The sequence below is a fragment of the Haliotis cracherodii genome, unplaced genomic scaffold, assembly GCF_022045235.1.
Source record: "Haliotis cracherodii isolate W230 unplaced genomic scaffold, xgHalCrac1.p SCAF_14, whole genome shotgun sequence".
Lineage (NCBI taxonomy): Eukaryota > Metazoa > Mollusca > Gastropoda > Lepetellida > Haliotidae > Haliotis > Haliotis cracherodii.
The window spans coordinates 10743835-10757536 of record NW_027266269.1 but is presented as its reverse complement, the minus strand read 5'-3'; the positions used below and the strand labels follow the sequence as shown (position 1 = coordinate 10757536).

Sequence of the window (13702 nt, the reverse complement as noted above, 5' to 3'; positions counted from 1 at the left end):
CATGGCTCGGTAGACTATTGAAAGGCCAGGCCACGGCACACATGGTCAGATTGATCTTTTTTATTGATTGTAGGCTGATGTCATGCAGCGTTTCAGGAGACTCCATCGATAATATGCCTCGATGAGTCATTGTGTAATGTTAATTTATAGACATTGTACTTACAGCAGGAATTGTCCAGAGCTAGCCACTGCAACCTGTTTTAGACCTCGAGGGTTGCCTGTTGTCGTTCAGGTGCTTAGCTAGATTCAGAGAGCCATCTAGACCCGCTCGATGATGTCTGCAGCAAGTGAAAAAATTTCCAAACTGGAAGTAAAATTTTCCATGTTCACTGTACTGGGTTTTTAAAAACTGGTATTCATTGCCAGTGTAGTTCTATTGTTGAAATTAGCTTGGAGTTAGATAGTGTCAAGTAATCATTATTAGTTTATGACTGTGGTTCGTGTCAATCAAGGCTGACAGGTGTTTTCACTCACAGTGTGACAGACACGACCCTTGTGTTTCAGTCAAATGTTAGCCAGCACACTTACAGGGATGGCTTCAAGGCAGTAGAGACGGGTCAGGACCTTAATGATGCTACTTGAAATAAGAGGCAATCCAACTGATGCTGATTTGATGAATAATCATTAACATCAACATATTTAAAAAAACATGTTTTGGGCAATGCTACTTGGCAGAGGCGATAGTTTCATTGTCAAAATTGCCATGGAGGTAAGAAAAATGATTAAATCTTACCGTAATGGCTCGTGACAGTTTAGGCAAATAATGTTACACACAAAACAAAGATATTAAACATTCGGATGATGTATTCCTAATTATCAGTTTGTTGATGGTAAATATTTGATTCAGTCTGCAATATTTCCACTTGTACGAAGCGCGAGTCTAGCAATCTCCAACTTCAGCCACTAGTGAGAGTGACAAGCCCCTCCTCCCCTGAATCCAGATTATCGTAAAAGGCGACTAACGGGATCGGGTGGTCAGACTTGCTGACTTGGCTGATGCATGTCATCGATCCCAATTGCTTGGAATGGATGGATGCTCATGATATCAATCACTGGTTTGTCTGGTGCAGACTCGATTATTTACAGACCGACGTCATATAGCTGCAATACCGCTGAGTGCGGCGTTAAACAACAAACCAACCAACCAACCAACCTGAATCCAGAATACCACCCAACTTTTCACTCTTGAATCCAGAATATTATTTAACACAAATCTCAAGAGCATGTCAGAATTCACTCTACGAAAGTCCTGGATACCCTCTAAATAGGCTCCTGATTTCCACGTACCAAGATTGGGGGAGGGTGCGTCAGCCTCACAATCTTGAAGTCCGAGTGATCAGCTAAATAATAAACCATATGATGACACTAAATTAACAAAAGATAAGTTTGGGCTGTAGACTCAAAGGTTTTTTTTAGCACAAACTGGTCTAGTAAAAATTCTTCTGGTTTCGTAAGATCAGCTTATTCTGGTTCATGTACTAAGAGTAAAAATGTTCTGAAAATAATGTAAAATACAAGTTTGGGCAAGTATTTATGTGGTGCCTGATCAAAATATTTATGAGATGTGAATTGATCAAAGTACTCTTGCAGTTAATTTGGTTATTTTATGAAGACAAATTTGACTAATGAATTTCAGCTTACATATTTTTTAATGCGATGTTTTGGTACAGATCCTAGAAACCGTTATTATAGTGTTTTGAACGTCTAGAATAAGTTGATATCACAGCTTCTATTGGGGATGGCAAATTGAATAAGTTTATTTCTCTTAAGTATTTTGACAGGTGTCAATGAAAAATCATTGAACTATGAAACTTTTGGACGAATATATTATTGGGTAGAGGTGCGCAATATTACCAGTTTACCACGATATGATGTTTGTTTGTTGTTTAACGCCGCACTCAGCAATATTCCAGCTATATGACAGCGGTCTGTAAATAATCAAGTCTGGACCAGACAATCCATTGATTGACATCATGAGCATCGATCCACGCAGTTGGGATACGATGACATGCATCAACCAAGTCAGCACCATGATATGAAATACCAATGAATACGTAACACAACACGATTGGAAAATACCAGTTTATTGCATTTTTCAAAATCCTGAGTATGATCTTGTTTGAAGATTTTAAGTACCAACTCAAAAGGAAATTAAGAAACTTTTTCCTGTGGTCAAAACAGTTTCCTTTCTATAACACATGCTTTGTGACCATAGCAACATCCAACAACATATGGGGCGGTCGGGTAGCCTAGTGGTTAAAGCTTTCGCTCGTCACGCCGAAGGCCCGGGTTCGATTCCTGACATGGGTACAATGTGTGAAGCCCATTTCTGGTTCCCGCTGTGATATTGCTGGAATATTGCCTAGTGGTTAAAGCTTTTGCTCGTCACGCCGAAGGCCCGGGTTCGATTCCTGACATGGGTACAATGTGTGAAGCCCATTTCTGGTGTCCCCCGCTGTGAAATTGCTGGAATATTGCCAAAAGCGGCATAAAACCATACTCACTCACTCCCAACAAAATACAAAGTTGTCAAAAACAAGCAGGGTTTATTTTGTTCAGGTTCATAACAAATTACAGATTCAAACGCAGCAATATATTGTCGTACATATCACAATACATAAATCATTATTGCAATAACTTTGCAGTACAAAACTCAGGCCAATACCCATCACTCTTATCGGGGAATGCCATTAGATTGATTGAAGAAATTTTTTTAATTGACCTCACAGTATGGAACGTTCTTTTGTCTTGAAAAAAAGGCTGTCTGTAACAAGCTTCATTTTTATCAGGACCAACTTCCAGTCATTATAATGATTATATTAACAAGGAGTTGTTTAAAAGATGAAAAAGGGGACCTTGACAAAACCTTACTGGAATATTTGAGTTGTCCCTTGACAAAACTGGAGCCGAAAGCTAAACATGGGCTCCTGTTGTTTCTAACACTGCATACTGAAAAGATTCCAAAGCATATCTTTCCTGGAAACATCCAGAAGTTCACTTCCCTGAGTGTCTGGCATCTGTAAGTGATACCCATCGGCAGTGATGCTGTCTGACTCCCACAGCAAGGCCAGTGGGTGCATTGCTACCTGCATTGACCCAGATTCCAGCCCACTGAATAGAGTCTGCCACAACAGGCCTGTCCTTGCTTCCATCACTGGGTCTGGTGCTCAGGGCCACTTGGGGACTTATCTAGACCTGCTCAGAGGCTGATATTGGGCCCAAAGTCAGTAGCGTATGACAGTAAAAATTCCCAAATCAAATTTCACTTTTGCCAGTTCCTCTGATTTTATGGAAATAAATGTTAAGAAAATTCCACTTTTGAAATATATCATTATATTTTCCAAATTTGCCTTCCAATGGGACTTGGAGCGGTCGGGTAGTCTAGTGGTTAAAGCGTTCCCTCGTCACGCCGAAGACCCGGGTTCGATTCCCGACATGGGTACAATGTGTGAAGCCCATTTCTGGTGTCCCCCCGTCGTAATATTGCTGGAATATTGCTAAAAGCGGCGTAAAACCATACTCATTCACTCCAAAGGGACTTTGTTTGAAACCCAAGATAAATCCCCGTACTTGTCCATAAGACTGAGTTGAGATGAAAGTTAGCGGGACTAGTTGTTTTCTCCAAAAATGTCCCTATTTATGTCATTGTCTGTGTTTGAAATTGAGCATGAAAGTCAAGTTTTCTTTTTGTCGTTCTTATGTTTTAATTCAAAGAATAAGGGTTTCTTGATTCAAATACAGGGTACAATTTCATTCTGTTTTACCACCTGCACCAGGTGCCAGGATCCCCCTTTATTTCGAAATTTCTGAAACACTTGGTTATGGCCAATCAGTGTTCAAAATGAGCTGCTGAAGAGTTTGTTATGGCCAATCACTGTTCAAAATGAGCTGCCGAAGAGTTAGTTATGACCAATCAGTGTTCAAAATGAGCTGCCGAAGAGTTAATTATCAACAATCAGTGTTCGAAATGAGCTGAGGACAAGTTTGTTTTGACCAAACAGTGTTTGAAGTAAGGCAAGCGGTCCCTAGATTCAAATTGGATACCTCTTAATTTCAAACACTGCCAGTGGTGTCTTGTCTACCTGTCAGTGCGCAGGGTTGGTCTTAGTAATGCAGCAGTACAAGTTTGAACTTCTAGAGTCAAATGTTTGTGGCAGGGAAGGCCATGTCTGGTTGCTGAAAATTTTAACATCTTCTGGATCATTGAGTGTGTAGGTGACTGAGTGAGTTGGGTTTAATGCCGCTTTTAACAGTATTACAGTTGTATCACGGCGTGTCAGCCTTATGTGGGAGGAAAGCCTGAAGTGATGCAGGTCTAAGACGTTTACCTCTTCGGTGAAACCCACAAGCACGGGTATGGTGCTGACAAGCCTAGAAACATAATAAGGGCGAAACGGGAATCAAACCCACCTTCATAGGTTTCTGGCGTGCCCAAGGGATACAACTCTGCACAGCAAATCGTGGTTCCTTGGACGACTGGGCCACACTGCCTCCTTCTGGATCATTGAAGATTGTCACTGCCGGACACTGAACACAAGCTTAACAGGCAGCCTGATCACATATTTTCTGAAGACATTTCATTATGGTGTTGTCAAGCATATTTTCTGTGGCAGGAGCGATGTCTCTGTTGGCAACACATTACGAATGTCCACAAGGACGTCTCGTCATCTGTCCTGCTGTATTCCATGACGATAAAAATAAAAATTATGTGGTCAACTTTTGTAAATTATGCAACCAAGTTTTGGTAATTCTGCCCAATTTTGGAAACTTTTACACTTAATTCTGCAGTGTATTTGATGAATTCTGCGGCATAATAGAGATATAAATGCAAAATTCTGCATGAGTTCTGCACGAGTTCTGCACGAGTTCTGCACAAAATGTGAATTCCTGCAAGATAGGTATATTTTGCAACTGAGTGCTTTTCTGCTAAATATAACGTCACGGAAGGGGGCTGCAGGAAAAGATCTCTTTGAGCAGAACATGATTAATTGTTATTGTTGATCAGATTTTATGATAATATTATACTATACGTGAACTTCGTCCTTGTCGTGACCCTAATGTAATAAATGTGGTAAAACTCCCACCTTAATTTTTTTTTAATAGTTAGCCTTGGGCAGAAGCTGTGTTGGAAATAGACTTTGACCAATAGACCTGAGGCCGACAGATTTATACTCGGGCTGATAGTTTTAAATTTCAGCCGGCTCTTACGGACTACAGTTTAGTTAAGTAATTACTTATTAACATGATTAAGCATGATTAAAGTAATGTGATAAACATTTCGATTGATCAATCTACACAAGACTTATTTATGCGTGTATAATACACACTTGTGTGTTATATGCACCCTTAATTATGGGAAATTAAATTCTGGAAAAATATATCTTGTCGTGTTTAAAACGCACAGACATTTCCTTTGTATCATTTCAGGCTGTCAGCATAAACCACGAAATTTACGAAATTTCAACTTTTTGTTTTTCACCAAAATGTTATTCTAATAAGAGCCCCCTATTTCTAAGTTTTGAGAGCCCCCTGGGGGCTTATTATGCCGAATACAGTAATGCGTGTAAAGATTAAAGATGTTGTGGAACAAGCAGAAGATAAAAATATTTTAACTTGGGAATGGGGTCAAAATTTGAAGCAGGTGTTTCCAAAAATGTAAGGTTAAGTGATCTTTTGGTTCAAACGCTACAGTTGCAAACCACAGGAACACCAGTGTGAAATCCCGGGGTCCTTTAGTGATGCCAGTGTTATATTTAGGGGGTGCCTTGATTTAAATATTTTGACAGCAAACCACAAGGACCCTCTCGAATTTCTAATGCTAATCAGGTCATGTCAGGATTGGACACCCAGTAACTGGTCTTATTTCCCTGAGGTCAAAGGTCATTGACCAGACTGGTCAGTAAGACAATCCTGTGCATATGTTTCTGTCAGATGCACACCTTTGATTCGGGAAAGATTAGACTCCAGGTGAAGAAACTCTCACGGCAGGGCGGAGGCCATTTCTGTTGGACTCAAATGGTCAATTCCAACTTGTCCACAGTTCATTTCTCGCTCGTAGTTCGTCTAAAGTAGACAGATTTTCGGAAAAATCAACTTGTCCTTGAAGATTTTCATTAGTCTTGGTCTGATGGACAAGTGGTCATGTCTGTTCGCCTGACCCCAGTCAGCTATTTCACTCCAGTTTTGAATCGTTCAGGTAATATGAAAGAAACTCTACACATTTTCAGTGTTTGAAGTTAAGGAGTTCTGTATTCAATGAAGTGTTCTATGTTATTTGAATCTCAGGCCCCCTTAATATTTTAGTTTTGGGGCCCCTTGACTTTCGTACTTAATTTAAAAAATGTGAGACTGATAGCGATTTGGTGTCAGTTTTATCTATAAGTCATTAAGAGGCAACATTTCTGCCTAATTCTGCTGTTAATTCTCAAATCTTCTGATTTTGCCTTTTTTCCAAAATAAATAAATCAGCAAGTCAGACATAATATCTTTCAAATAAAGGTATTGGTATGATTACAAATAGTGGACGGGTGGTCAGGACGTAGAAGGCATCACAATTGACTGCTGAGGTTTGTGTCCTGCGTCAGAGACCTATGATTGTGGGTTCGAGTCCCGGTTCACACTGATAATGTGTCCCGTGTTCGTGGGTTACACCAAGTAGTAAACGTCTGAGACTGCACAGCCTTCGAAATTCATTCTAGTCCGCCAGCCCCTGACTATGAAATTGTGCTGAGGAGAACTGAAAACCCAATGATGGTAGTCCTCTTTGACTAGTAGCATTTGAGGGATATAGAGGGATATAGTAGCATTTGAGGGATGAAGTAGCATTTGAGGGATGTAGTAGCATTTGAGGGATATAGTAGCATTTGAGGGATGTAGTAGCATTTGAGGGATGTAGTACTAGCATTTGAGGGATATAGTAGCATTTGAGGGATATAGTAGCATTTGAGGGATGTAGTAGCATTTGAGGGATATAGAGGGATATAGTAGCATTTGAGGGATGTAGTAGCATTTGAGGGATATAGTAGCATTTGAGGGATGTAGTAGCATTTGAGGGATGTAGTACTAGCATTTGAGGGATATAGTAGCATTTGAGGGATATAGTAGCATTTGAGGGATGTAGTAGCATTTGAGGGATGTAGTACTAGCATTTGAGGGATATAGTAGCATTTGAGGGATGTAGTAGCATTTGAGGGATGTAGTAGCATTTGAGGGATATAGAGGGATATAGTAGCATTTGAGGGATGTAGTAGCATTTGAGGGATGTAGTAGCATTTGAGGGATGTAGTAGCATTTGAGGGATATCACTCTGAACCAGTTCTCAGTGCTGAACTTTGCTTCAAATTGGAACTGAATTAAACTGACAGAAAATATAAAGATAGTAGTGATTTTTGTTTGTGAAAGCAGAACTAGCTACCATCTCGGAGTACTTATGAAATAAGACTGACTCTAGTCGTCAGGATTAGCTGTTAAAACAGGTTTCAAATGGATTTCAAGAAGTGGTTGATTAAGACAAGGCTTCTGTGAAATGTGTTCAGCTCTTGGATTGGCAGCTGATGTGCTTGACGTGTCAGGGCGGTGCTTTGACAGTCTTCCTAAAGTGCTTGAATTGTAGTTGAAGGACATGTCATGTTGAAACTGAAGAGGATCCAAAAAGATTGCTTCCAACCATTTGTTGAATTTGTGTTCCGTAGCTAGTCAGTCTTTCAGTAGTGAGGATTGAGAAGTGAAGCAGTGTCTGACTTGAGAAGTGAAGCAGTGTCTGACTTGTGAAGAAACTGCTCTAATTGCTGAAACATTTTTGTCATACATTTGAAGACTCAATATGCAATCAGCTAGTTCCACAAATGAAAAAACTTTGTGTAAAATAGCCTCAAAATCATGCTAGACTTAAAAGGTACCAGCAAGTTTCAAATTTAGTTTATTTTTCCGTGACAGTGATATTTTGGACGTGTCAGACTCTTGGTCAGAGTTAAAATGTCGTAATTGAAGTCAAAACATTCTCTCTTCTCGCAATGTTTGACACTGGTAGTCATAATTTGTTTAGTAACAGAGCTTGTTATACATTATTTCAGTCACACTAACACAGAGAAAGGAGGTGACACGAATCTCGCAACCTCAATTCGATAGAATATTGTTTGATTTTTGATGGTTTTATTTATCTACAAAATGAATTAAATTTTTTTAATTTGTTCAACTAAGAAGTCAGCATGAAAAAATCACTGTAACAATTTCTGTAGCTAAGGGCTGGGGACATTTCAGAATCAGCCCGTTTGAAATTGTGTATTTCTCAAATTGCTTTATTAGTAGTTGACATTTGCAGAACGCTGTGGCTTTGCTGGGATTTTTACTGAAAGTCCCAATAAACCTGTCCTAAACTTTGAATTAATAATTCACCTTTTATTTGCTATATTATGCGGTGTATTTGACAAGTTGACTTTTAGTCTACGATTCTCAGCTCCATCGCCTAATTTTGGCGATAGACTGTCTCAGAGCTACAGATAATATAAGCAGAGTATATTTGCGTGCAATACCCCCCCAATTTTTTTATTCAAAACCAAATTACTTTCAATAAATTTGCGTACAGAAATACATGCATTTTATGAAAAACTCAAATGTATAAAAACAGCACACGTAAATACCCAACGAAGCTTTTTCATCATGTATATATATAACATGTGTACAAAGTAGCTAAATTCCGAAACAAAATTACAAGCTTATTTACTTTCCGAGTCATGCCTATATATGTAGAACAGTTATATACATCTAAAACACTATTTCATTTTTTAAATCTTATAATTGAGTGATAAATAGATGAGTGAAAAAATAGTGGTTACCCAATGAAAAATGTAATACCGTATTCGACGTAATAAGCGCCCCGCTCTAATAAGCGCCCACGGAGACATTTGCTAATATATTGGCTAGTGAACAATCCCAATTAGCACCGCTCCGATTGATCAATGTACAGCGCCCACGGAGACATTTGCTAATATATTGGCTAGTGAACAATCCCAATTAACACCCCTTCCAATTGAGCAATGTACACAAGACTTATTTATTCGCGTATAATACGCACTCGTGTGTTATATGCACCTTTAATTATGGGCAATAAAATTCTTGAAAAATATATCTGTCGTACTTAAACACTTCAGGCTGTCAGCATAAACAACGAAATTTATCTTTCAACTCTGTTTTTTCACCGAAATAATATTCTAATAAGAGCCCCCTACTTCTAATTTTGAGAGCGCCCTGGGCGCTTATTACGTCGAATACGGTAACCCAATTAAAATAGAAACCCTAGAGTAAAAACTCTGTTGCTCATAAAGTTATCTGGGCCTCTGCTGTCTTATGTGTCGTAAAAGGACTCCCAGTACACGACACGCGAACACCGAATCACACCAGCAGGTATTCTTTGACAGGGTTTTACAGTGTCAGAATAGCCGAAACTAACATATGTTTGATCAAGTAACCATGGTAACAGTATTTCATGTTTGTAGGGGCAGTCAGGTAGCCTAGTGGTTTAAGCGTTCGCTCGTCAAGCCGAAGACCTGGGTTCGATTCCCGACATGGGTACCATGTGTGAAGCCCATTTCTGGTGTTCCCCGCCATGATATTGCTGGAATATTGCTAAAAGCGGCGTAAAATCAAACTCACTGACTCACTCACTTATGTTGTTTGATAGGCATTACTTAGAAGTTGACGGAAGACAAGATAGACACAATTTTTATGGATAACAACTTCTTTAATACTGTGAAAAGCGACCTTTCGGTATAGATCCTCCTGCTTGACAATGGTATAAGGATCTATACCGAAACGTCGCTTTTCACAGTATTATAGAAGTTGTTATCCATAAAAATAGTGTCTATCTTGTCTCACTCATGTTGTTTGTGAATCCAGAACTGTTGGAAATTGTTGTCAGTGAATTTTAACCTGCTCTATTCTCTTGCAGATTTGTTTGTGATTGTTAACCATGCAACTGCGGCAGAAGACCGGACACACGCCCCCTAGTGGTGGGAAGCTAAGCCGCAGGAAGGGAGGCGACTCCTTGGCTTCACACTGTATCTCACGGAAGCGCAACATGAAGTGTGAGCACAGTGCAGCAGAGGTAGGCACAGAAAACTTCTCCATGCACGTTGTGCGCAGGGTTCATATGGGGCATTTAATAATCATCAGACCGCCCCGTGGTCTTATGGTAGAGCGTCCGATCCCCAGCCGCGTCATACCAAAAGACGTTAAAAGATGGTACTTGTTGTTACCCTGTCTGGCGCTCGGGATTAAAGGGCTAAAACAAGGACTGGTCGGCTCGGAGTCAGTATACTGTGTCTGAGTGGGGTATTCATGTTAAACGGCAGCATTGTATCTCAGTGAGCCTGCACTATAAATCGGCATCCGTCCAGTCTAGTACAAGCAGCCACACACATACAGGTGCATGCACGTTGCTTTATAACTGCAAAAATCTTGGACGCGACGTTAAACCCAATTTCACCTCACCTCATATGGGGACTTTTTATAATCATCTCGTGTGTTGGCTTTTAAAGGCAAGACGGCCTACGTGGTCTAGTGGTAGAGCGTCCGTCCGGAGAGAAGGTCTGGGGTTCGAAACCCAGACATGTGATATAAGATGTTAAAAGATGGTACTTGATGTTAACCTGTCTGGCACTAGGCATCAAGGGGCTAAAACAAGGACTTGTCGGCTCGGAGTCAGTATACTATGTCTGACTGGGTATTCATGTTAAACGGCAGCATTGTAATGAAATTCGCAGTTGTCCACACCAGTACAAGAAGCCACAAACACACATGCATCTACAATAATCTTGGACGCGACGTTAAACCCCATTTGACCTCACTATTAGAGGCGACTCTGGATCGGGTGGTCGTGCACGGGGACTTGGTTTGTCTTTGTACTCTGACATGCTCATATTATCAATCACTGGTTCGTCTGGTCCAAATGGCATTGTTTACAGGTCATGGTCATGTAGCTGGAATATTGCTGAGTGAGGTGTAAAACAACACCCCAAACAAAAACTTGAAATGTGTAGTAGGCAATGCATGTGTGTCACTTTGTCTCTACCTCATAACAGGTGGTCAGGCTAGCTGACTTGGTTGATACATGTCATCGATCCCAATTGCGTGGATTGATGTTCGTGATATCAATCACTGGATTGTCTGGGCCAGACTCGATTATTTACAGACCGCCGTCATATAGCTGGAATATTACTGAGTGCGGCGTTAAACAACAAACCAACCAACCAACTGTACCTCATAAGGTTAACCTGATTCGTATAAGCCCCTTAAACTATCCCTTTGCAGCCCTCTGAGCTATCGACCAATTTGCTCGTGGCTTAAATCTATTATTGGCAACCTAATTTGATCTACTGCACGCCAGTTTGATGACTTACAAATATACGTAACTGTCGTAGATATCTAGCATGTTTTCTTGAGTACGGTGCCTACCAAAGCAGAATGCAGTATTTGGGGGATTATAATTTTTGTTCTTCACACAATAGAATCCATGTGAACATATGTCCTATCTCAGGTGAAACCCGTGCAAACATATGTCCTATCGCAGATGAAACCCATGCAAACATATGTCCTATCACAGATGAAACCCGTGCAAACATATGTCCTCTCTCAGGTGAAACCCGTGCAAACATATGTCCTATCTCAGGTGAAACCCATGCAAACATATGTCCTATCGCAGATGAAACCCATGCAAACATATGTCCTATCACAGATGAAACCCGTGCAAACATATATCCTCTCCCAGGTGAAACCCGTGCAAACATATGTCCTATCTCAGGTGAAACCCATACAAACATATGTCCTATCACAGATGAAGCCCATGCAAACATATGTCCTATCACAGATGAAACCCATGCAAACATATGTCCTATCACAGATGAAAAGCGACATACCATTTTCTGCAATGTTTGAGAGCGGAGAGGGTGGGGTGAACATTTAATTATGTATAATACTATTGTGGCCTTATCTGTCGGTTCTCTCAATTGATGTCTTGGAAATGTTCCCAGGGAAGTCGTGACACTCCAGTGAAGAAGACGAAGGTTGAGAACGGCATCAGTGGAACAAACACAAATGGTGTGGACGCGCTCATCACCTCAACCCCACACCGTACCAAATCGGGCTTGAGGAAGAAAGGTGGGTGGAGCGTTTGCAAAAAACTTCACCAGAGTTAGAAATTGGCACTAGTCCTGTAGACCCGTGAAGATTCCGGGGTAGAATAGGTCTTCAGCAACCCATGCTTGCCGTAAAAGGCTACTATGCTTGTCATAAAAGGCGACTAACGGGACCGGGTGGTCTGGCTCCCCCAATTGCGTATATCGATGCTCATGATATCAATCACTGGATTGTCTGGTCCAGACTTGATTATTTACAGACCGCCGTCATATAGTTGGAATATTGCTGAGTGCGGCGTTAAACAACAAACCAACCAACAACAGTCCTGTAGTCCTTACCAAACTGCCCAATAGTAAAGGTATCTAAGGACTAGTAGAAATTGGCCCATATTAAGGGTTTTGTCGATTTATTTGTCACAATACGCTGGAGGGTTTTTTTAAAATGAAAGCCTGAAGAGATTAGTGTCCGGACCTGCAGCTTCTACAGTATGTGGGGCCCAGTTGCAGATAGGCAATTTATTATTACCGTATTTGACGTAATAAGTGTCCAGGGTGCTCTCAAAATTAGAAATAGGGGCTCTTATTAGAATATTATTTTGGTGGAAAAAACAGAGTTGAAAGAAAAAATTTCGTGGTTTATGCTGACGGCCTGACTGTTTATATACGCCAGATATATTTTACCAGAATTTAATCGCCCATAATTAAGGGTGCATATAACACAGTGCGTATTATACACGAATAAAAAAGTCTTGTGTACATTGATCAATCGGAAGGGGTGCTAATAGGGATTGTTCACTTGCCAATATATTAGCAGATATTGCCGTGGGCGCTTATTAGAGCGAGGCGCTTATTACGTCGAATACGGTATTTCAAACACTGTTCCAGAGAATTGACACAAAATGACACAAAGTTGACAGAAAAGCCTTGAATTTTGAGATCTTGGAAAGTCTTTGAGTTTAGATTATGGTATAAAAAGGTCTTGGAAATGAAAGTACCTAGAAATCATTTGATCAAATTCCACCAAACCTATCATGTGAAATCTCATAAAGTTTGTATGAAAAAAAAGACTAGCTATTGACCTCACAGTAGGCATTGTCAGATAAACATGGAAAATCTGAGTCAAGTGCCTATTCATATCAAACATATCAATAATAACATAGACTTGCCGAGGAGATTTAAGCTTTTATCAACAGGTGTTGATATTTTTGATATCATGACACGAGAATGAGATTCTACTTAACCCAATTCTTCAACTTTTTCAGTTTGTAAACAGTAATATCAAGTGTCTTGAGTGTAAAGTGAAAAGCTAACCAGGGTTAGAAACTAACAGTTTTTGTCCACTCGTCCTTACAATGATAACGCAGCAAAACCCTTAAAATGGGCCAATTTCTACTAGTCTTTATGACACCTTTACTATTGGGCAGTTTGGTATGGACTACAGGACTAGAGCCAATTTCGAACGCTGCTAATAAACTTCAATGGCAGAGGGATTAGTGACATCATTTGGTTGTGTCATCATGGTAACCGATGACGTCAAAGTGTTGTGATGCCTTTTCATTGCAGGGATATCT

The 13702-nt window shown here is 40.3% G+C and overlaps 1 protein-coding gene across 1 annotated transcript in view; it reads left to right on the top strand.

The window, feature by feature from the left end:
- Window positions 1–13702, top strand: part of LOC139461004 (CTD small phosphatase-like protein 3) — a 50668-nt gene that overhangs the window by 17630 nt on the left and 19336 nt on the right. Inside the window, exons 2-3 of the mRNA XM_071242471.1 lie at window positions 9947–10102; window positions 12027–12153. Of these exons, the coding sequence (XP_071098572.1) occupies window positions 9968–10102; window positions 12027–12153 (262 nt within the window). The 5' untranslated portion in view covers window positions 9947–9967. The remainder of the gene's footprint in view (window positions 1–9946; window positions 10103–12026; window positions 12154–13702) is intronic.